The following is a 23,978-nucleotide window of genomic DNA, read 5'->3' as shown; positions in this document are numbered from 1 at the left end:
CTCAGGTATGCAAGTAACAAGAGCATATTTTGTTCTAGACCAATCAGCGGTTTTGTTAACAAAATGTCATTAGCCAATCACCTGCCTCCATTTGCTTGATTTTTTAATGTTTCAAACCAAAACACATTTGGTGTGGAGAAAAATCCACCCCCAAACTTTTGCACGGGAAAAGAGTTCTTTAACAAAGAAGACTTTTCAAACTTCGTTTCTAGAGTTATTTTTTCCAACAATTCCCCGAGCCCTAAGCAGAAACACTCACAACCATCCAACTGATAATGGGCGTGGCATAGTATCAAAATGACGTCAGAAGAAGTAAAAGAACCACACAGTTCACAGTTGGGTTCTGATCACGCCCATTACCCTTTCACTCTGCAGCGCCGTCACTGCATTCCATAAGATGAGCTGCTGTCCAATTTTTTGTGGTGCACAGAATATTGTTTTTGCTCAAATGATCATTAGAAATTGCTTGAAGGGTTATTTTTGCGGCTTGTTGTTTTGCTTGCCACCATTGCACGAAGAAGGCTATATTTAAACAGCAAAAAAGCGAAGGTAGCACGCTCCATTTTATTTATACAGAAGCTTTTATGCATTCTCTCATCTCCTTAGGGGCTATCATAAACTTTTATTCACTGAAGGACTCTTATATGATTCTCACATATATGTTTTTATTCAAAGTTGATGGAGGCTGGAGTGGATGGGGGCCATTCAGTCGTTGCAACAAAGAATGCGGAGGAGGAGTGATGCACCAGTATAGACACTGCAACAACCCACCGCCGGCGAACGGAGGAAGCTACTGCCCAGGCACCAACGTCAACTCAGTGCCATGTAACATAGGCGGCTGTATATGTAAGAAAATTTAGCTCATTCACCTAATTTGCCTGCCATCTTTATCTAAACAGATTTTGGTTCTTTCAGCAGTTGCAAGATACAGTTGTGTCAGAAAACAGAACATGCTGAATATTTCATCGGGAAAAATGTCTAGGCCCGCTGAGAGGGGGCGCAGGAGGGGAAAATTGCCGAGTTCCTGAGCTGAGAAGACTCCAACAAGATATAAAAAAAGTTCTCATCAATGTTAAGGACGTTATCATTTTTCTGTTTGCCCCATGCCACAGAAAATCACTCAGTGAGCCTATAATAATAATAATAATTATAATGAAAACATTTTTTATTTTATATTCTTCTACTTACAACAGTAACCTCACTTTACAGGTAGTTACTATCGGCTAGCCTGGTGACAAGTTTACTAATTTTACAAAAGTTATAACATTTAAATAAAATCATATGAGTGCAAAGAATCTTTAGAAGGAGAGCAGTTCAGGGTTTGTCCAAGTCTTATTGCGCATACAGAATATATAATAGGATGTGCGTATAATTATTGCTGACAGTTTTTTAATTATAAAATTACGGTGTTGTAAGTCAAGTTTTAGTTCATCACACATATCGATGAAAGAATCACAGGAGTTACCAAAGATACCGAGACAGCTGATAGATAGATTAACAAAGTTTACTTTTTTGAACTTAGGGCGTAGTTCCTTTAGAAGGGAACGGTACTTCTCAGCTTTACGCGAAGCGTTATTGTCCAGGTTAGTCTCGAACCCAACAGTTAATTCGATGACATACAGACAGTTAGAAGCAGTTTTGATTAGCATGTCGGGACGGAACGAATCGCCAGTTATGATACATGGTGATAAATAAGCGGGAATGTCAGCATATATGAATACATCTCGGATACATTGAAATGATGATGCAATGAAGTGCAGGGCAGAGTCGTGCCTCCAAATAAAACGCCCTTGCTCAAGGTATTTGTTACATCCAGCTACGACATGAAGAAGTGATTCAGGCTGAAGGCAGAATGAGCAATCTGGAGAAGAGCTAATTTTCCATAAGCAGAGGTTGCTCCTTGTGGCTAGTGTGTTGTTGAGATACCTTATCGTAAAGTTGAAGATGTTTTTTGGAAGTTTACTTTGAGCTGCAGACCAGAGTGATGTTAACTTTGTATAGGAATGCTCAAGCAGGAATGAAACGATGAAGCCTTGAGATTTTAACTGAGTTTTGAGCTTTCCAGTGTGTTCATCTCTTACACATTACAGTACCGCCTTAGTGTTCTTGTATGCGTCGAACTGTATATTAGGTCCACAATTGGTGTTCATCCATAGGGATTTGATGTTTTCGTTGGGCGAAGATTTGAGTGAGTTTCGAAGAATAATAATAATAATAATAATAATAATAATGGAAACTTTTCATTTTGAATTCCAGTTAAAACTACAATTACAAATCTCACTATTACAAGGTAATTTGTAACTGGCTAGCCTGTTTCTACAAAATAAGACTATTACAATTGTAGTAAAGAGAAAAGAAAAAAAGAACGTTAAAAGGGGAGTAGCTCTGGGTTAGTCCATGTTTTGTTCCTACAGCAAAAAATGTAATAGGTGGTACGAATGGATATCGTAGAAAGCTTAGAAATGAGATATCGTTTGTGTGGATCATCGATGGAAAGAGAGTCACACATTTCAAGGAATGAGCTGCATGAGTCGCCGAAGATGCCAAGAGAGCTGATGGAGAGATTTACAAATATGACAGATTTGAACATTGGTCTTAGATCTGAGACAAGGCGAGCATATTTTGAACGTTTCCTTTCCGCATTGCAGTTAAGGTTAGTTTCAAATCCTATCGTTAGTTCCAAAACATAAAGAATGTTTTCCTTTGTACGCAGAAGTAGATCTGGGCGCAGATTGTCTCCAGTTATGATGGATGGTGAGGAGAAGCCAGGTATATCGGCAAAAAGAGAGGATCCCTCTATTGCTTTCAAGAAGGTTGCAAGAAAATTTAGAGCAGAATTATGACGCCAGGTATAACGACCTTGTTCGAGATAAACTTTGCAGCCTGCAACGACATGGAGTAAAGTTTCGGGAAGAAGGCAGAATTCGCAATCAGATGATTGGCTTAGGTTCCAAAGGCTTAGATTTTTGCGCGTAGGGAGAGTATTGTTCAGGTACTTGATGGTGAAGTTGAAGATGTTCGTGGGTAGGTTGCTCTGCACAACAGACCAAAGACCATTGAGCTTTTTAAGAGAGTGGTCCAACAGAAATGAAATAATAGCATCCTGGGATAGTAATTGGTGTGCCAAGCGCTCTCTACTGCCTGATTTTACTGCTTTCAGTACATCTTTGGTGTTACGGTAAATGTCGTATTGCAGATTCATCCCACTACTGGTGTTATTCCATAAAGCTTGAATGTTTGTGTTAGGAGAAGTTTGGAGGGCATTGCGTGAAACAGTTTGGCTTTGATTGAATTTGACAGAAGGTAGCTGAAGATCGAGACCAAATTGATTTTTAGAAAGAACTATACTAGTTAAAGCAGCACTTATGGGAAGATCAAGCCACTGGCGAATGTATTTAGAGACAAGATTATCGAGGTTCTCAATGACCCAGGTCTTCGATAGGTCTGCAACAGTGAAGTGCCAAGAAACTTTGGACAATACATATCTGTGGTACAATAGAAGTTTATTTTTGGGATGCAGAGGCAAGTCATCAATTTCTTTCAGAAGGCTGGGAAACAATGATAGCAGTTTTTCTTTAAGACTGCCATTGGTCATTTCGAAGTCAAAGAAGCGGCCAAGGTATTTGAAAGATTCTCCATTTTTAACAACAGGCACGCTTTGGTTGTTCACGAAAAGCTTTGGCTGGAACTGAAGAGATCTTGTTGAGTATTTCTTAATGCCAAAGGTGACACATTTATCAACCCTTATTAACAACAATAATAATAATGGAAACTTTTCATTTTGAATTCCTGTTAAAACTACAATTACAAATCTCACTATTACAAGGTAATTTGTAACTGGCTAGCCTGTGTTTACAAAATAAAAACTATTACATCGTAGTAATGAGAAAAAAAAATTGTTAAAAGGGGTGTAGCTCTGGATTAGTCCAAGTTTTGTTTCTACAGCAGAATATATAGTATGTGGTGCGAATGGAGATGCTTGTAAGTTTGGAGATGAGGTAGCGTTTCTGTTGATGATCAATGGACAAAGAGTCACACATGTCGATGAATGAGCTGCAGGAGTCGCCAAAAATACCAAGTGAACTGATGGAAAGATTGACAAACGAGACTGACTTAAACTGACGTTTTAAGTCAGATACGAGGGTGGCATATTTCCCTGACTTTCTGACAGCATTGCAGTTGAGATTTGTTTCAAAGCCTATGGTTAGCTCTAAAACGTACAGACAGTTTTCCTTAGTTTTGAGAAGTAAGTCAGGGCGTAGTTGATCTCCAGTTATGATAGAAGGGGAAAGAAAGCCTGGTAAATCTGCGTAGAGAGAAGACCCATTTATTGCTTGGAAGGAAGTGGCTAGAAAGTTTAATGCAGAATTATGACGCCAAGTATAGCGTCCTTGGTCAAGGTACACTTTGCATCCAGCAACAACGTGTAGAAGTGTTTCTGGAAGAAGACAGAATTCACAGTCAGATGTTTGACTAAGGTTCCATTTCAGCAGATTTTTTCGAGTTGGAAGAGTGTTGTTAAGATAAAGATGGTAAAGTTAAAGATGTTACTAGGCAAATTGCTCTGTGTACTTGACCAAATACCGTTCAGCTTTTCCAGTGAATGTTTCAGTAGGAAGGTAATTGTGGCTCCCTGAGATGTTAAGTTTTGGGAGAGACGTTCTTTGTTGTCTGATTTGACAGCCTTTAATACCTCTTTAGTATTACGATAGATGTCGTACTGTAGGTTCGTGCCATGACTGGTAGGGTTTGAATGTCAATATTAGGAGAAGATTTTAGGGCATTGCGACAGACAGTTTGGCATTGCGTAAATTTGATAGAAGGCAGTTGTAGATTTAGGCCAAACTGATTTTTTGAGAGGATTATTCCACTCAATGTTGCAGAAACAGGAAGATCAAGCCACTGGCGAATGTAATTGGAAACAAGATTGTCTAGGTTTTGGACAACCCAGGTCTTTGGTAGATCTGCAACAGTAAAATGCCATGAAACTTTTGACAGAATATAACGATGGTATAATAGCAGTTTGTTTTTAGGATGGAGAGGTAAGTCGTCAATATCCTTCATTAGAGTAGAGAAAAGAGAAACGAGTTTAGATTTATGATCTTGGTTACTCATTTCAAAATCAAAGAAACGACCAAGATACTTAAAGGAATCGCCATTTTTGACAGCAGGCACTATTTGGTTACAGATGAAAAGTTTCGGTTGAAATTGGAGGGATCGCGTAGAGTGTTTCTTGACACCAAAGGTAACACATTTGTCAACCCTGACAATGAAGTTTGCCCATTGGCACCATCTGGTAAAGCAGTTTAATAAGAGTTGGTTCTCCTTTTCTCCACTGGTAACAACAGCAGCATCATCAGCAAACTGAAACCAGTGTACTGGCTGAAACATGCGGTCATTACCATCATGGGGGGAGAAACCAAGCTGCTTATATTTATCTGATTTGATGTATTGTATGAACGTGTTGAAGCAAAGGTTGAAAAGAAGGGGGCTGAGGCAGTCACCTTGCAATACGCCGCGGCGAACGGGAATTGCAGGGGTTTGGAATTTATCAGTTATGATACAGGTCTTAAAATCTAGATATAAGCTTGAGATCAATGATTGAATTTCCGAAGGTATATGATGATAAGCAAGAATAGCTGGTATCAGCTTGTGGTGAACATCGCCAAAGGCGTTTTTAAGATCCAGCAAAGATACCACTAAAGATCGTTGCTTAATGCGAGCTTTATTTATAAAATGGCTCATCATTGCTGTGTGCTCTAATGTACCTGATACTTTTGAGGTGAAGCCTTTTTGGATTTGGTGCTCGATGAAGCCATTGTGTTTCAGAAAAGTGAAGATGGAGTCACGTAAGCAAGAAGTGAATATTTTTAAGGGCACCGATTCTAAAGTGATTGGCCTGAAATTTGATGGATCGTCTGTGCTGTCTTTTTTGTGAATCAAGATAGTGGAGGCCTTTTTCCATTCGGATGGTACCTTACCTGAAAGCCAGACAACACGAATTATTTCAGTAAGAAAAGAACGAAGATAGGGGCTTCGTTTGAAACAGATGATGGATATCTTATCAAGAGGACAGGGAGAAGTAGAAGCTTTCATACGCCTTATGATAGAGGTAATGGTTTTGTAACTAGGTGGCTCTAGATCAAATGAATAAGATGGTTCATTGAGAGTAGGGATCCATGAAGGAATGGTGAAATGTTTGTTAGGGGCGATGGCAGAAAATGTTTTGACAAAGTATTCGGTACATCCTGCAGCAGAAAAAGTTGGAAGAGCTGAAGTTTCATATTGAAGAGTGCGTTTGACGTAATTCCAGAAATTTTTGGAGATGTAACGGTCGTGGTTTGTTATATTGGAAGATTAAGAGGGTGAGATGTGTTTTTTGATTTTATTGCGAAGAAGGTTAGAGACAAACTTAATTTCAATTAAAGGAGCATTAGTATGTTTCAAAGTTTTGAATTCTTTTTTCAAATTCTTGGCAGTGAAATTGGAGTATTTTTCTTTGAGATCTTCGTTGCAGCATTCCATTGTTCCACAGGTTTCTTTAAAGTAATTGTAAATGGTTTCGTTCATTAATTGGATAACACGATCAACCGTTGACGCATCGACAGAAATACTTGAAAAGACAGAGTGGAAATATTGGTTAGCTAACAGCCATTCCTGGTCAGATCTTGGAAGACGAATTCCAGGCTTGATTTCGAAATAATCCTCAAGGGGAATATCGGTGTGACTTTCGTTATTCTCAAGGTCAGCATCGTTCACAACCTCAAACAATTGCTCTTCATCAAAGCCTCTAATGACTCTGCAGTTCCTTTGATGGATGCGGAGGCCCTTTATCCCTTTGCATGACTTGCCGCAAGAACATTTTACACAGCTTTCGTTGTTAATGGCTGCATCGCGATTTCCGGAGTCAATGAGCGGAATGTTAATGCTCCCACTGGGACCAGTATGATTGGTTTGAACCCTTCGCTTGCAACGCCATGCATGCCGGCCTAACGAACTAAAATCCTTTTCACAAAACGAACAAATCACGAATAAAATCAAAAGATAAACGATAGACGAGCGAATCATTGTATTTCCAGAGTCCTCGAACTATTATGCATCGATTTGTAGTTAATAAATTGCAATAAATTAAATCCAGGCGTAGTAAGTCGCAGTCAAACAGGAGCCGTGTACAGAAGCGTCCGCACGCTACCGCTCAACGGATAAATAGTAATAATAATAATAATAATAATTATAATTATAATAATAAATCTATTTAAAGGGGAACTGAAGTGAAAAACGATTTTTTTACCACTGATAAAGGTTTCCGTGTTGATTCCAAAACCGTTTGAATTTTTTTAATACGTTATGTAGTTTTTAAGTTATTAAGTTTTTAAAGTCGAAATTTGCCCTCACCGATGGCGGAGCGAGAACGCGGTCGGACCACTGTGTCACGTGACCTTGTGACGTAAAGTGGTGGACACGAAGAGATGTTTTGATGTAATGTAGTAGTGAGTTTAATAAGGTTCATGACAGATAACAATCGTGAAAATTGTGATAAAAGCATGAAACTTGGTGAAAATATAGAATTCGGTATGCGTAACAAGATAGAATATAGAATCATTTTGGGAAAAAAACCCTTGTGCTATTTTTAGCCTGGGGTACTTGTGCCCAGTACTCAGAATACGTTAGTATGGTCAATCTATTTCTGTTAACTATACAACCATGAAACTTGGCAAACCGACACAATTTGACTTGCTGAAAATGATAAGAATGGTCCCCATCCTCAGAAATACCCCTTGTGCTATTTTTAGACTGGGGTACTTGTGCCCAGTACTCAAAATACGTTAGTATGGTCAATCTATTTCTGTTAACTATACAACCATGAAACTTGGCAAACCGACACAATTTGACTTGCTGAAAATGATAAGAATGGTCCCCATCCTCAGAAATACCCCTTGTGCTATTTTTAGACTGGGGTACTTGTGCCCAGTACTCAAAATACGTTAGTATGGTCAATCTATTTCTGTTAACTATACAACCATGAAACTTGGCAAACCGACACAATTTGACTTGCTGAAAATGATAAGAATGGTCCCCATCCTCAGAAATACCCCTTGTGCTATTTTTAGAGTGGGGTACTTGTGCCCAGTACTCAAAATACGTTAGTATGGTCAATCTATTTCTGTTAACTATACAACCATGAAACTTGGCAAACCGACACAATTTGACTTGCTGAAAATGATAAGAATGAACCCCACCCTCAGAAATACCTCTTTCGCTAGTTTTAGAATGGGGGTCCTGTGCCCAGCACTCAGAGGACATAACTATGGTTAATCCATTTCTGTTAGCTGTAGAGCCATGAAACTTGCCAAACCTACACAATTCGGTTTGCTGAAAAAGACAAAAGTAGTCCCCCACCTCAGAAATACCCCTTTAAACATGATTTCTCATGCTTTGTCTATAGAACATGATATCAAAGCATTTTCTGGTATAACTCCAGGTACAAAAAACAATTCATACCAGGATGTACATAAAGGAGAAGGATTTAAAGCACAACCATTAAATGATGTATATGTTTCCAAGTTTATTAAAAGACCTTATCTTAACAAAAGATATGTCAGGATTTCTATCTCATAACTGTTCTATGAAAAATGTTGAGTTGAAGCAAATTTCAGAAAAATATAACCATTGGGCACCAAAAAACTTCATTCTCAAAATTTGAAAACAGTGTATCTAAACAACAGGCAGTGACAGAATACATTAAAAGAACATTGTACTGTGAAGGTAAAACATTTTCTTCTGATTATGTATAAAAAATGTTACCAAGCAGGTGGTACAGGAACATTATTGTAAGAGAAAAACTTTATCAAATCCAAACTATTCTACACATTTTGATGTGAGTAAAATATCTTGAAAAATATACCTTAGGAATCTTGAAAATATTAAGCCTTGCTCAATCCCCAACCCCTTCCCCCCTTGATGTGACTAATCTAGTGATTTGGCCTAGGGCTGACAAGATTTGGCCATTGCCCCACTAGTTTTAACAAATTTCTAACTTATAACATGACCCCACTAGTTCTAAATTTCTCTTCTTGCTATTATGAACTGAAAGTCTGGTCCCTTTGAATAACCCCTGTATATAACCCTGTACTCCACTGTATATGTAGTAGGTAGCTGAGTTTTGCATTTTCATTGTCTCTCTGCAGAATTTTGAAACCCTTGTCTTCTTTGACTAAAGTTCTTTTCTTTACATTTTGTGATAAATTCATACTTAAAGTTGTCCAGTTTTTCCAGCACAAATACCCAAAAACCAGCAAACCATCCATTGATCGGCCACTGTTTGTAGATACCTAGCAAAATGGATATAATTTTAGGTATTAATCTATTTTAGGCATATTTATGCAATTCTATTAAATATTTGACATTTTCGAATTATCAGTCCAAAAATCTTAATTGCAGTAAGATTTAATAATACTTGTCAATGTACAAAAAACAAGCCAGTTTTTAAACCAAAGTGGATTAGGTCGACCTGTTCCGTGCTACACATCAAACTATGTATAAACGTTTTATATCAAAGCAAATATTTATTAAATTGTAACATGTAATAATCCTTATTATTTCAGATTTTAGAAATGGAAAGATTATAATATGTAGCCTACATTCTCAGTTGTATCTTACTTTTTATAAGGAAATTGTGTTTGAGTTGTTCTTGCCTTCATTGTCAGAAAAGAAACAAAGATCGACGTACCATTGATTTACTTCCTCATTTCTACCGACAAAACGAGCACGTCGCGGGAGATAATTCATCCTCAGCCTCTGGGATCTCATCGGGCCTAGGCTAATCTTCATCGCCACTTTCGCAGTTCCCGTTCGCCCTTGGTAGGGCAAGTACTTCACCATCACATGCTCCAAATTCATCGTCGCTCGATCTTAAGTCTGTTGTCATTCCTGAAGAGCTGTCGTGAAAATTGTGAACTGAAATTCTAACCACTAACCGAATTCCCTCCCTCCGATTCACTCTACTACCTACTACAATGTTGTTTTCGTTGCGATCGGGGCACGTGTCCACGACTTTACGTCAGCGCCTGAAACTTGTCTCCAGACCTCTCCGCCACCGAAATGGAGAAATTTCACACTTCGCGTGGTGAATGCAGGAAAACGAAAAGAAAAACACTAATTTCGTGTCGATATTCGAAATCAGCACGATGAAAACTACTAAATAATTGATTTTCATTTTTCACTTCAGTTCCCCTTTAAAGTTGGCGCTAAATAGCTATTTACAGCGAAATTAGTTAATCCAAGCCAACTGTTAAAACTACTACATCAAATAAATACATAGGAGATTAAATACATAAAATTTTAAGTACATAATAATCCAATTAAAAACAGAATTTATAATGTAGTACTATAAAAATCTGAGCTATTTAAAACGATAGAATTACAAAAAACCAAGCTGTGGCACGAACGTCCTACATAGTTTGCATATACAGTCTGTGCCATTCCAGCTTTTAATTTCTTTCTTAAACTCATTAATAGATTGAGCATTCCTTATGTGCTGAGGTAAAGAGAGCCTGTATTTGATAGTTTCGGTTCCATAAATGGTTGTTCTTACCCTTGGTACTATAAATTCATTATTATTTCTCAAATTATAAACAGCATGACGCTCGCAGAAAATCTCCCTCATAAAAGGAGGGTTGATATTTCCCTTTGTTTTAAACATTTCAATCATAAGATTTCGCAGGTGTTTTACATGAATATTTACCGAGCCATCATTTTCTAGCAGAGTGTTGAAGCTAGAATCATAGTCTTTGTATGCAATTCTCAGAGCTCTATCGTGTATTCTATTAATCTTACTATTCACGTGCCTACTGTGGAACATCCAGACCAGTGGACAGTATTCAAATTGGCTAATTACAAAAGCTCTCATTAAGATTTTAAGTTTATTAGCGTCCATGTATCCAGATATGCGAGCGAGGGCGATGAGTTTGCTACCAGGCTTCTTACATAACTTACTGATATGTGTCTCAAAACTGAGTCTTTTGTCTATCACAACACCTAGCTTTTCCTCTTCCGAGTTTTCTATGATAGAATCTCCTACATTAACTTTGACCTGCTGATTAGAACTTTTGCCAAGAATAAGTAAATGACATTTGTTTGTATTCAACTTCATAAAGTTATCAGCGAACCATTGGATAGTCATTCTCTAGCCTTGCAATTACATTATTGAAATTTTTATCGCACGCATATAGAGTTGTATCATCCGCGTAATTGCAGATATCCGTATCCATTAAGAAGAGAAGTAAGTCATTAATGTAGATGTTAAAGATAAGGGGACCAAGAACTGATCCTTGCGGAACACCAAGGAACAGTTGTTTGTAGGTACTGAATGATCCATTAATCTTAACTCTCTGATGCCTTTTTTCCAAGTAGCTGTTAACAAGACACAGTGCTTCATGGCTGAATCCGTAAGCATTTAGTTTTGCTAGAAGGAGGTCATGTTTAATACAATCAAAGGCTTTCGAGAGGTCCATAAAGATTGCGCCAACATTTTCTCCCCTGTCTAAGCTTGCTTTCCATTTTTCAAGCATTCGAACTAATGCGTGCAGCACATTGTACCCTTTAACCATTCCCTCATCTCCTTAGGGGCTATCATAAACTATCATTCACTGAAGGAGAAACTCTTATATGATTCTCATATATATGTTTTTATTCAAAGTGAATGGAGGATGGAGCGGATGGGGGCCATTTGGTGCTTGCAGTAAAACATGCGGAAGCGGAGTGATGCATCAGTACAGGCAATGCAACAATCCATCGCCGGCGAACGGAGGAAGCTACTGCCCAGGCACCAATGTCAACTCAGTGCCATGTAACACACACAGCTGTCCGATAGGTACTGCACTGTTTTGTTTTTATAACGTAGAGGTGAAATGCTATGAAAGAGAACATAAAAATAGTGATAAACGAGAAATAATGGTAAATATTAGCTGACAGTTGTGCGAGAGGTAAATTCCACAGGAAAGGTGATATATTCCAACAACTGCTTTACAAACTAACCAGATAACTGAAATTTATCACAATCTGTGCGAATAACATCCACAGTATCTTCAATATCCAGCAACTTGGAATAACTGAAGTTGTTCGGAGTAACTGCAATAAATTTTAACCAACCACTGATATGTCCATAATAAATAACAATTTTTTATGATAGGTTGGCTTCTCGTCCAGTTGACGCTGATAAATGCCAACCAAAGCTTAAATACATGTTAATGCCAAATTAGACCCAGCTTATAAGGATATTAATCAATTCTAGAATTGTGAAAACTCTACATTCTTGACATATCGATTGCAACTGTAAACTAAACTTGTTACATGCTCGTTATCAGGAGCGGTGATGCTAAAGCAGTTGTGGCTTTTATGGCAGAGTCGTTTAACATTTTTCCAGAAAATTTTCGGACAGTGAAGATGAGACAATCATACTACACATGACAATTTTTTTAGGTAATTATTTTGTCAGCTGGTTTAGAGCGTAAGCCAAAGAAAAATATCATTAATTAGAAATTTTGATTCATCGATAAGATCTCTTTTTGTCCTAGATGGAGGATGGAGTGGATGGGGATCCCCACAACCATGCAGTAAAACTTGCGGAGGAGGTGTCATCTTGCGTCACCGCTCTTGTACTAATCCAAGCCCCGCAAATGGTGGCAGGACATGCCCCGGCTCGTCGACTATGCCAAGTTTCTGTAACGTACATGGCTGTCCAGGTAATCTTTGAGAATCCTTTAAGTGCCTGTTTAAGCCTGGTTTCCATATAGCCGTAAGGCTGCCTGCGACTGCCTGCGACAGCCTGCGACTGCCTGCGACTGTTTTCTGCCATCTTCCATCTTCCACCCTTACAGTATTGCCGGCAAATGGAAACGTTCTGTTTCCAATTGCCTGCGGTATCGGTAACTATGCCGGTAACTAGGTAAAGTTTGAGCGGGAAAAACTGGCGGGCAAAATTCAACAACAAAACCCTATTTCAATTGGTTCTTGTACATCACATGATTCGTTTGAACAAAAGAATGCCGCGGGCAAGGCGTTTCCATTTGTAATTTGTCTGCCGGCGGTACCGGGCGGCTGCCGTAAGAGCCGGGAAAAGTTGAACTCGTTCAACTTTCTCCCGGCTCTCCCGGCAGTCTTACGGCACTTCAAACAGCTGCCTGCGGTACCGTTAGAAAGCGTTCCCATAAAGAATTATCTGCCGGCCATACCGTAGGGATTGAAGATGGCAGAAAGCAGTCGCAGGCAGCCTTACGGCTATATGGAAACCAGGCTTTACATGAAGTGGGCTAGCCCACATGAGTGGGCTTGTTCCCGCAGGTGAGGTCGTATTCACAAGTGATTTCACGAGGCTGCAATTTATCCCATTCAGATTGGATGGCCTCTCATTTGAAAATTGTAGATGTGGTTCTTTTAGTTCCTGGCGCCAAAATAATGAGCATCAGTTTTCCTCAACAATTGTGAACAACAACTGGATGTATCTGGCCGTTTAATTCTACGGTATGCTCGGATTTGTACTGTAGTTGCATGTAACTCTGATTTTATATTCGATCTATAAAAAGAATGCGATCGACTGGTTCGTGTCATTTCGATTGAGGACATGTAATTTTCTATGTCCCTGTATGCTTCTGCTACGGTTTTAGCAGGAGCCCGAACTATTGTTGCCGATTCATACGACATTATGATTTAGTTTGGCGCCAACTTCCTCTATGAAAGTGCATTGACTTTCAGTGAGTGGGCTAGCCTACCTGATTGCGTTTACATGGCGGATCTCACCACCCATATAAACACCAAATACAGAAAAAGGAAGGTATAGAAAGTACGGATCCCGCTTGAGTTAACCAGCCCACTTCCTGTAAACAAGCCCTTAGGCCCGGTTGACACTTGATACAGGATAGCATCGGGGTGCTGATTAAACCATGCCACATCTACCCGGTACCAGATTCCCTGCAAGTCGGACTAAAGTCACTTCGCTTTACCGGTGGCAGGAACATCACTTCAGCACGGTTGGGCACGAAGAAACCATGATAGCCTTTGGCACAATCTGGATTTTTTAGCAAATGCTATCCGATGGCAGAAACCGCCATAGTGTAGAAAAAGGAAGGACGTTTTCACCCTTAGACTCCATTGGAAATATTTTCAAGGAATGCTGTTTGCTGCCACGCAGTCCTTTGTGGGGTCTATGGACACTTCACAGAGCTATCTGATATGGTGATATAATTGTCCCACCCAGCAAGGACCACTCCGTGACAGGACTATAGCTATCCGCTATTCAAATGAGGCCTTGAAAAAAAACTCGACTTTTGATCTTCTGACTTTTGAGATACCATTGGATTCATTTTGACCATTTTTTTAGCATATAGTTTCATCCACTTAACTTTTCATTTCTTTTTGTTCTACTTTTCAGAAAAACCAAATTCGCAAATTATTATGGCACCCGGTAAGAACATCATTAAAATTACTTACACCATAATACAATAATTTGAAAGCTTCATCAAATACCCTCGATTTGAGTTCGTCAAGCCTCGTTGAAACATCAAGATTCACTGTGGATAACGCAGTTCGTTACGCTGGTAAAATATGTTCCTAATGGCTATTTCAAGTTATTCCCTAGTTGTACCTCTCATCCCCAGTTTAGTTTAAGGTATATAATTTACATCAAACCTGCCTTTGAGTCTAAAAGATGTATTGATTCCTTCGTGGGGCCCCTTAATAATTCCAGAACTAAGCCAATATCTCATGAAAAACCTTTTTGGCTTTCGGTGCATCAGCCCTTGTATTGCCTGAGCAATGACGTAATTTATGGTATGTGTTTGATTTCAGGGAAAAACCATCTCAGTATTTTAACCCGCCACAGAAACATGATAATGTTTACACCCATCAAACACAGACCTAAGAACCCCTTGTATGATTAAAGTCTGAACACTAAGCTCTTCCCTAGTAAAAAAAGGGAGGGAAAAGCAAAGAGTGAGACAAAAGAGAAGGTTAAGGTAAAATTTTTGTTGCATATATCAAGTAAGTTTGCATAACCACAGCAAACTACTTTGCATATACTATTTGAATTTGCATAACCACAGCAAATCACTTGCATTGTAAAAGATGTGCCCCATTTCTTCAACAAGGCCACTTTCAGGTATAAAGAATGCTTCAATACCGGCGAGGTTTCCAAATGAATCTAACAGGAACTTTGAATTATGAATTTCAGATGGCACGAAATATCAGCTTGTTGGCTGCTTCGACAATTCTGTTGACCGGCTAAAAGAGATGCTTATCACAGAGAGAGATCACACCAGTCATGTCTGGAACGGCGAATGGGTTGATTGGGATAACTGGAATAGCTATATGGAAAATTCCCTTAACCGCTGTGCTGTAAAAGCCCATTCCAAGAAGTTCCGCGTTTTTGGAATGTCTTATTACGGTAGGTTTCTGGGGGTTTTTTCCGTCGATACAATCGTTTGTGTCTTGATAGCTTGGTTCAAAAGCTAAAGGTACCTACCCAATAACTCTTGTTTTCTGAAGAAGGGTTAGGGCCCTTAATGCTAAACATAGCTTTACTTTTTAGTTTAAACCTATATTTTGAAATGTTGTATTTTGTCAGTGGCACCCCCCTTTTCCCACCCAAACAATTTATTTCATAGACTTTTTAAGAGCTTAAGTGTTGCCCAATCGACTTCTTTATGATACCATATTTTCAGTGGAAGGATGGGTGCATTTTGATTTTCTGCGAGTATTTGCAGTGACAGGTTTTTACAAGTTGGTTGAATCAATTTTCTAGAATTCTAAGCAAAGAAATCTGTTTGCTTTAAATGCAACAAGGGAAGATTCTTTGATATTTATGCGTTCCTCTCTCATTCTTTTTCCTATCAAGCAAAATTTAGTTAATCTTGAACTATTATTCACGGTATTGTTACGAATCTTCTTCTTCATCTAAATATCTGATCCTTCCAGGACGTTGGCCTGACGATCATTGTTTCCATCCCTCTCTGTCCCTCGACAATACTAACATTTCTGAATCTCTCTTGCCTGCAATGAGGTCCATGTTCAGTCTTGTGATGTATTTCTGCCTTTGTCTTTCTCTACTTCTACTTCTATTTTTCCTGTTAGCACGAATTTTTCCATTTCTTCAGATCTTGTGTCTCAAGAACTGCAGCTGTCTTTTCCTTATACCATGCTACTTTTTACTCCTGCTCTTCTTAAAACGTCTTCATTAGTAACTCTGTCTGTTTCCTAACTTTTGTTTTACATAATCATAGCTTATATCTTTTAGGCTGTTTTTATTTCCACCAGTTGCTTATGATGCTGCAGTTAAGGCTGTGTGTAAACAAAAACTTTCATTCTTTCATAGACATGTATGCGAAAGTAGCTTGCTCTAACCCCTCATAGAAACGTTTTCAGTTTTTTCTAAGCCCATCCCCTAGATTGAATAATACCACAGAATCTGTGATAATTCTGAGAAGTATAATGACACACTTCTTGTTCCCCTTTTGCTAAAGCTCCAACTTTTTAAAACTTATTTTCTGCAGATTAAGATTTATACGATGTTTTCTGCAGATTCCGTAAAGAAAACAAACCTTTAAGGTGCACGTCGACGACTAAGTCAACTTTCTGGAACAAACTTTTTCAACCTCCTACTTACTATTTGCCTTTTCCGCGATTTTAATGTCATCTAACGAAGTTTATATCGGGAGTGGGGGCTGCCTATTGTATTGCTTCCCATTAAGAACGCTGTTATAAAGGTAATATAGCTCAGTGTAACAACTATTGGGGGCTCTAACCCCGACGCCCCTCCGCGTTTTACGGCCGTGCATGATGTACTGTAGTGTGTATTTCTAATAGAGTCCTCCAGGGTGCTATTTGAAAATGTCAAATATTATAAAACAAGTTGACAGAACATTTTCGACCGTCATAATCTAGATGGTGAGACTACGTCAATTTCTAAGATATCGATTTGAGAGGATCATTTTTAACATACAAACTGTCTATTCTTTCCTTGTAAGGAGAAAAGCCTGTCCCTAGCTTTAGACCCTATCGTGCCTGCTTGGTCTTATAAATTTAGTCCAATTGTTGAATGTATATTGCTGTGACTGCAAAGATGGCAAAGGTTTTTTAAGAGTTCTCGTTTTTTACATGTTTCAGCTGAATGTTGGGTGGACAGGACAGTTTCAAACGCTATGGCAACATTCACACCAGACCTAAAGGATCTATCAAAATGTGTGAAAGAAGGGTACAAAGATTGTTCAATGGGGGACACACGATGCATCGGAAAGCATTATGGGATTGCAGTGTACCAGATCATTGAAAAATGAAATGATAAGGTATATACTTGTTTGGATTGGCCTAGAAAATCTTGCGGTCTTTTTAATTTTAATTATCATATTTCAAATATAAATCTAAAATGTCTGATTGACTTAACAAAGTATTCAGCTATCGAAGTTTTAGCACCTTGTCATTCAATTCAAATTATAGAACAGACGGAGAATAGGGGAATGGTCGCTCGAGAGCGAAATTTATGGGACAAAGTGCTTTTGGTCAATTCGATTGTTTTTTCATAGTGTCATTTATCTGTTAGTAATTTATAGCGCTGCATAGTTCCTTCGGACGACAATTCAAAAATTACTCTCAACAAAAGATGTATTAAGCTTTTTAGATGTCTATATAAGGATAAAAGTTTTAAGATTACGCATAATTCAGTTTTAAGCCTTTATGCGCAAGAAATATGCTTAATTAACTTTAAAACTTTCACTTGTTTCCATTTAAACTGTTTTTTCACTGTTTACTTTCATATACGCAAAAACGAGACTTCAAACATAAAAAAGAGGCTGATTACCCCCTAAAATCCCCGTATAACATCTATTTTCGAAATCAGCACCCTCGAATTGACCAATAGCACTTGTTCCCATAAATGTTGCCCTTGAGTGACCATTTTCCTATTCTCCGCCTGGTCTATTAAAGCGTGGCTTGACTTTTTACACAGAATCCGTGTAAAGTTTGTGTCATATCGTGTCGTGGCAATTTTTATGTCGAATGGGTGAGTTTTTGGTGAAACATGGTATAGGGCCTATGTTCTAATTCCCAGTGGTGACTAACATCTCTTTCAACAAATCTATAAAAATGCAAGGGAAATTGTCCCCTTCAAATAAGGTGGCAAAAACATTAAAAAGCTTAAAGCACAATGAAATACAAATGGATATTCACCCTCTATTCATTTGATTTTTGTACAATTATTATTTTGCTTTTTCTGCCATTTAAACAATTTTGCAAACCTGTTTATTTACAGTATGACGTGTCAGTTGCTCTTTTTTCCTTCTCAGGTACCCATGATGGAGCAACCTCTTAGAATTGGCTTTCACACTCGCAGCAAAGTTGTTTTACTTTGAAGTAGATGTGTAGTTGACATGTAAAAAAACTTCTTGAATGAAACAACATGAAGCATGTATACTTATGCAGTATCTTTTATGGTCTACTGCATTTCCGCTTGCTAAAGAACGAGAGAGTGTAGAGAGGAGCTCAAAGAGGGGAGGGGGTTGTGTGATTGGGGAGAGAACTATTGCAGTTTTATGCCTGATGGATCTATGTCTTTGGTGTAATTAATATATAGCAATAAAAACAAGCTCACAGTAAGTGGGTATGCTTTATTCTAGTAGTTACATCAGCTGATCAAGTTTGGAATTATTATTACAATGGTTTGAAATTTGTAACGATAATTGCTTTAAACAACAACAATATCTCATTAAGCAAGATAGCAAATTAAATTGTTTATTGAAATTTGCTTAAGTTATTAATTATTGAAAATGCCTTACCAGGGAGGGACACCGCTCAAAATTTCTTTATTCGATGGTTTCATGTTAGATTTTTACAATCTAATTATTATTTTCAGTGACTATGTTTAGTTTTATATCACGCTGTTTCTTTGATTCTAATTTGCAACCATCAAAAAGCTTTTCCATTTACATGTTTTTCACAAATGTAAAGTCAGCCCTTCAGTGGTGGATTATCTCAGAGCTAAAAGCAACTTGCAAAATCAACATGTTGTAACGAAATATTTATAATGCGTTTTTCAAAGCATAACTGAATGCAGAGAGAAGCTCCAGCTTTGACAGCTTGAAAGCTTGAATGATCATACACAGTATTGAAAGGTGCAATTTCTTTGTGAATCTTCATTTTGGGCGTGGTTTAAGGCGTGACATCCTGAAGTTGATCAAAGCATAGCTCTCTAGAATGTGCTTGAATTAACCCTTTACCACGGATATTTTTCTGTTTAATGGAATTAAATTGAAGTACATTTCTAATTATACGGAATCGAAGTTTTAGCATTAACAGAACTAGATAGGCTACAAAAGCTACATCGAAACATACATGACATAACATTCAGCGACACTATTATTGAGCTGCATAACAACAACAAAACTAGAAGAAAAATTTTATTTAAAATGAATCCTCGAACTCTCCTCCACTGTATGCACCCCTACTCGAAGAAGCTCCACCCTAGAAAAAAAAGTTTTCAATTAATCCCTAACCCGAATATGCAAATCTTTGTGTTCAAAAATCCCAAAAGTGTGTCTAAACCATTCCTTTCTGCCAAGTCTTTTTTTATATGCAGTTTCGGCGATTTTCTTTCGGTGTAAGCTGAAACTCTTACGTCTTTTTCTCCGTTTGCAATGTGATTTTAATATCTTCGTTTTAAAATTCACGAGAACATTTCAGCTAACTGGTGAGTGTTATTGGTTAGCTGAAATATGAAAACTTATTATATGTTTAATGTTAAATGTTAAATCATATGTTAAATTTTTGTTCGGTGGTCCCCAAAGTGAGCCGTGTCACGTGTTACATTATGCTATGTACATTTGTTTTGAAAACATATAACGGATGACGAAGATATAGTTTTGTTAGGGTTTGGTTGCCGTTTAATACCCGAAATTTTGGTTTTAAACGCAAAGTCTCATGGCAAGACACCACAGTATGCTTTTCGATTTAAAACAGGTGGATAAACTATTTCAGTCAATGATTGATAACAGATTCTCGTTTTGGTAAAATGCTGCCTCTTTTTCGTTCATTCTGCGAATTTTCTTTTTCTTCCTTCTATAAATAGAATGACGTCATATAGTGCCAACTTTGCTGAGTCATTCGGCATTATTGTTTAAAAGCAGGCCATCCGCCTACTCTCTTAAATAGATTCGTTTTGGTGCAGGAACAGTAAGGAAAGAAGTGAAATAGCTGCTCGAACGATCGACTTCTTTGAAGTATTGAAGTGTATTTGAAGATCGCCATTAAAGGTTAGAAATAAGTCTCATAACCAACATGAAGGCAAAGTTTCTTGAAATTCTTTTAGCAGCAGCCATAGCGCTGACTGCCACTAACTGGTCGTTGAAAGACGAGTCTTCGAGCAATACTTATCATCGCCCGGATGATTTACTTGAAAGACAGACTTATACTGGAAATAGTTTCTCGAGCATTTATCCACATCAGGAATTGCCATCGCTTACTCTGAAGGAAGAGCAAACTATTATTGACACCATTATCAACTTGGAGGAGACTCAACAACAAAGGGCGGCTGTTAGACCCATCACCAACTTCTTTGCCTATCCGCTCGTTTCTCAAAATTCTGATGGCCAAAGTTATGAATCAGACAGCGATAATTATGCTCCTTCTGTTCCTGAAAACGTTGGGACGGTCCAAGAAGGAATTGGGTCCCCACTGCCCGGTAGGGCTGGTTCGACACATTCCTGGCCGACTTCTCCACCTTCACCAATCGATGACGGCGGTCTGTTTGGAGCCATTGGTTATGCACCTTGGAGCAATAATCAGTATTTTGATATAGAAACTTTCTTGAATGCTGATTTAGCACCTGAAATAGTCGACCAGGATTTTGGCAATCTTAGCCAAGATGGATTCTTCTTTGGCACTGTTGCAGATTCGAGCAGTTCATGGGCGGATAAAGGTTCGGAATCGGTGACTGTCCGACAATCCGAAAGTTTAGATGAACTGGCGAAGTTTCTCGAGGATTCGATTGAAAGCCCAGGTTCACCTGACCTATCAAAGAAAGATGTTGCATCCTTTAGTAATATGAAAAAGCTCATGCCTGGACACCAGACTTTATCGTCTCAACCATTGGATAAGGCCCTAGGCAGCTATCATGAAAAACAAATAAACAGACAGGGAAATGACATTGAAAATACTGGAATTGGCCAAATTGACAACGTTTTAGGACATAACTTCGATGAGACAAGTCTGGGTAGCTCTCCGAGTTTAAAAGGAAAAGGTGGGTATTTTTTTATTTGTTATTTTCGGCCTGCCAGTTGAAAGCAACCGCTTCTCTGCGAATCAAATGAATAAGGTGATTAACTATTGATTTTCAAGTCTATGCCAACAACAGGTCATAAACAGGAAAGTGTATTCAATAAGTACATTGAATGAGACATTCAAATATGTTCTTGGGAGGTAAACAGGAAAGGGGTTTAATTCAAGTTGTTTAAGATGAAAGAAGTCCCTAATGTGGGGAAAACTCATTGTTCTGTAGCAAGATCTCATTATTGTTGTTTTCTTGTTTTTATAACCCAGTGTTCCCCTATAAACACTCTGTTTTACTTAAATAGCAGTTGTTGATACAAAGAAAGCCCAGACATTGTCAGTCAACACCATTAAAGATGATAGCATTATATTGAAAACCTCACACTTCATGCTGAACAGAAAATGTGAAACTGAATTCAATGAATCTGATCCTAAAAGTATAAAAGAAAAAGCTTAAAACATCATGTTTAGCACTTTTCTGTATGTTTATAAATTGTATTGATTTCCATTTTTTTCTTTTAGTAAACCCGATAGCCAATGTCAGGAGTTATGACAGCATAAGAGATGGACCTATGTTTGCGAAAGGTGCAAAAGTGAAAAAGGAAGTTGGTTCCCCACAAAGTAGTGACCATTCATGGGGCAAATCTAGTGACAATGACTACAGTGGATATGCAAGCAGTTCAAGTTCTAGTTTTGACAATTATGATGGTACCAAAAGAAAATCAAAATCAAGCCATGACAAGAAAATATGGCTTGATCTTCCTTATACCAAAGATGATTTTATCCAAACAACAATTGAAGATTTTAATGACATAGTTTCCAAGCTTGAACCATTGCAGCAGCATATCGCAAAGGATATAAGACGCAAGGGGAAAAACAAACTTGCTGCCAGAAATTGTAGAAAGCGCAAGATTGATGCTATTGATACTCTCGGAAATGGATTGGGTGATCTTGAAAAAGAAAAGCAAATGTTATTAGATGAGAAACTTCAATTGCAATTGGAAAGAGATGAAATTGTCAGAAAGACTGAATTTTTATATGAACATATCTTCAAAAACCTTAGAGATGAAAGAGGGCAACCATACTCTAAAGACAATTATGCATTGACATACACAGTTGATGGAGCTGTTTACTTGGTGCCAAAGAATTCTGATAAAGAAGAAATAAAATCTCGCTGAAATAAAGGCAGATAAATTTTCAAAAAGTTGACTTTGACCAACAGTTTATCCTACCCCAGTACATGCGCTGCAGTATGAATGCTTTTTGTTGAAAGCTCAAGGAAACATCTCCTTCTGTTGCCAAGGAGTGAAAATAAAGTGGCAGGTCTAGGCTGTGCTAGCAACCAGTTGTAAAAAAGATGTTTTGTTTTCTTGTCAACTTTATGTATAGAATACAGATAGCTTATTTGCTTTGAAAGCATGGACCACATTAGCAAATGAATACACAATTTCAAGTTGTAAATATATACTGTTGTTTTAGTTTTCCTTTTCAACTATTTGTATGGAATACAGATTACCTATTTTGCACTGAAAGCATTTTACCTTGAACTAAACTCATCCTTAGAATGCATGTCCTTCTTGTATACTTTACTTCAACAGATTTGCAAAATCCATGTAGTTTTAAGCAGCTGGCCACTGGTGCCCATCCATATCTAGCCAATCCATGTATCAAAGTTTTCATATTTACATCTCAGATAGATTTATCTCTCTTGAAAAATTTTTATGTATCCATCGCAAAGTCCAATCAAAGTTGCCAACAGTTGCTCAGTCCTATAGGAATAATTAGAATTTAATTTTGGTTTATATCCAGAAACCTTATTTTGAATTCCACTCCTCCTTAGCTAAGCACAAAGTTTTATAAAAGATCTTAAATGGGTAAAAGTGAGATTTGTAAATAGTATTTGGTAAATTTAAGAAAATCAACATGATGATCTTACTGTAACTTGGTAATCCTACTTTTTGCAATGCAGTGAAAAAATTTGTCTTTCATCATTGTGGCATGCTGACATTTTAAACTAAAGATGGTTTAACACTTTTATTATACTAAGAACTTGAGATTTATCATTGTTGTATCACAATTTTAGAATTTTATTTGTCCAAGAACCCTGTAGTTGTTCACTTGCATGCATTTAAGTCTACCAACTCACAGAATTAAACCCATTATTATTTAAGATATGAAATATTTAATATCCTTTTTTGTTAGAAAAGATACTGAATCACATTGTATTCTGCCAACTTTGAAGTAAGCCTGCACCTTAAACTTACTCTTTCAAATTGTCTGTATGTAAGTCTGTAGTTTTGTATATCAAGCCTTGATCTTTGTGTAATATATTGGTTATTTTAGCATGTAAATATTTTGAAGAAGTAATAAGCACCAATTTTCACAAATATCTCACGAAACATGAACGAATGTTTTTATGGCATCTGCTCTGGTTTCTTCAAAGTTTCTCAAAGAAGATTTTTAACAAGGGTATTTTGACAAGGAGATTTTGAATGAGAAGATTGGCCCTCGAATTTTTTCTACCGATATCATCAAAAATTTGATTTTGCAAAGTTTCTTCAACAGGGAAAAGGAAATTTAACCACTTTTTGGAATATGTTACTACGAGCGAAATGGGATTCTTCAACCCTAGCAATATTATCTCAAGGGGAATCAAAGTTGTCAGCTAC

General features: G+C 37.8%; 2 protein-coding genes across 4 annotated transcripts in view; both read left to right on the top strand.

Annotated features, from left to right (window-relative positions):
- Positions 1 to 18,459, top strand: part of LOC135682364 (mucin-like protein) — a 33,083-nt gene extending 14,624 nt beyond the window's left edge. For 2 of the 3 annotated variants that reach the window (XM_089113042.1, XM_065197229.2), the window contains one exon: positions 676 to 843. Coding sequence is in view for 1 of the 3 variants with exons in the window: in XM_065197234.2 (XP_065053306.2) it covers positions 676 to 846; positions 11,699 to 11,872; positions 12,576 to 12,743; positions 14,429 to 14,461; positions 15,227 to 15,439; positions 17,158 to 17,327 (929 nt within the window). In the remaining 2 variants the exon portion in view is untranslated. Of the gene's footprint in view, positions 1 to 675; positions 847 to 11,698; positions 11,873 to 12,575; positions 12,744 to 14,428; positions 14,462 to 15,226; positions 15,440 to 17,157; positions 17,337 to 18,332 lie in introns of those variants that run through there. The other variant, XM_065197234.2, reaches the window with a different exon arrangement.
- Positions 18,460 to 20,143: 1,684 nt separating this feature from the next.
- On the top strand, positions 20,144 to 23,714 carry LOC135682362 (uncharacterized). Its single transcript, XM_065197228.2, has 2 exons — positions 20,144 to 21,280; positions 21,832 to 23,714. Exons 1-2 carry the CDS (start codon positions 20,320 to 20,322, stop codon positions 22,485 to 22,487), a joined length of 1,617 nt encoding a protein of 538 aa, XP_065053300.2. The 5' UTR covers positions 20,144 to 20,319; the 3' UTR covers positions 22,488 to 23,714.
- The last annotated feature ends 264 nt before the right edge of the window (positions 23,715 to 23,978 follow it).

This window comes from Rhopilema esculentum, chromosome 16 (genome assembly GCF_057945365.1).
Source record: "Rhopilema esculentum isolate cy_ngs chromosome 16, ASM5794536v1, whole genome shotgun sequence".
NCBI lineage: Eukaryota > Metazoa > Cnidaria > Scyphozoa > Rhizostomeae > Rhizostomatidae > Rhopilema > Rhopilema esculentum.
Note: the sequence above shows the minus strand (reverse complement) of the source record. Positions and strands in the feature narration are given on the sequence as shown.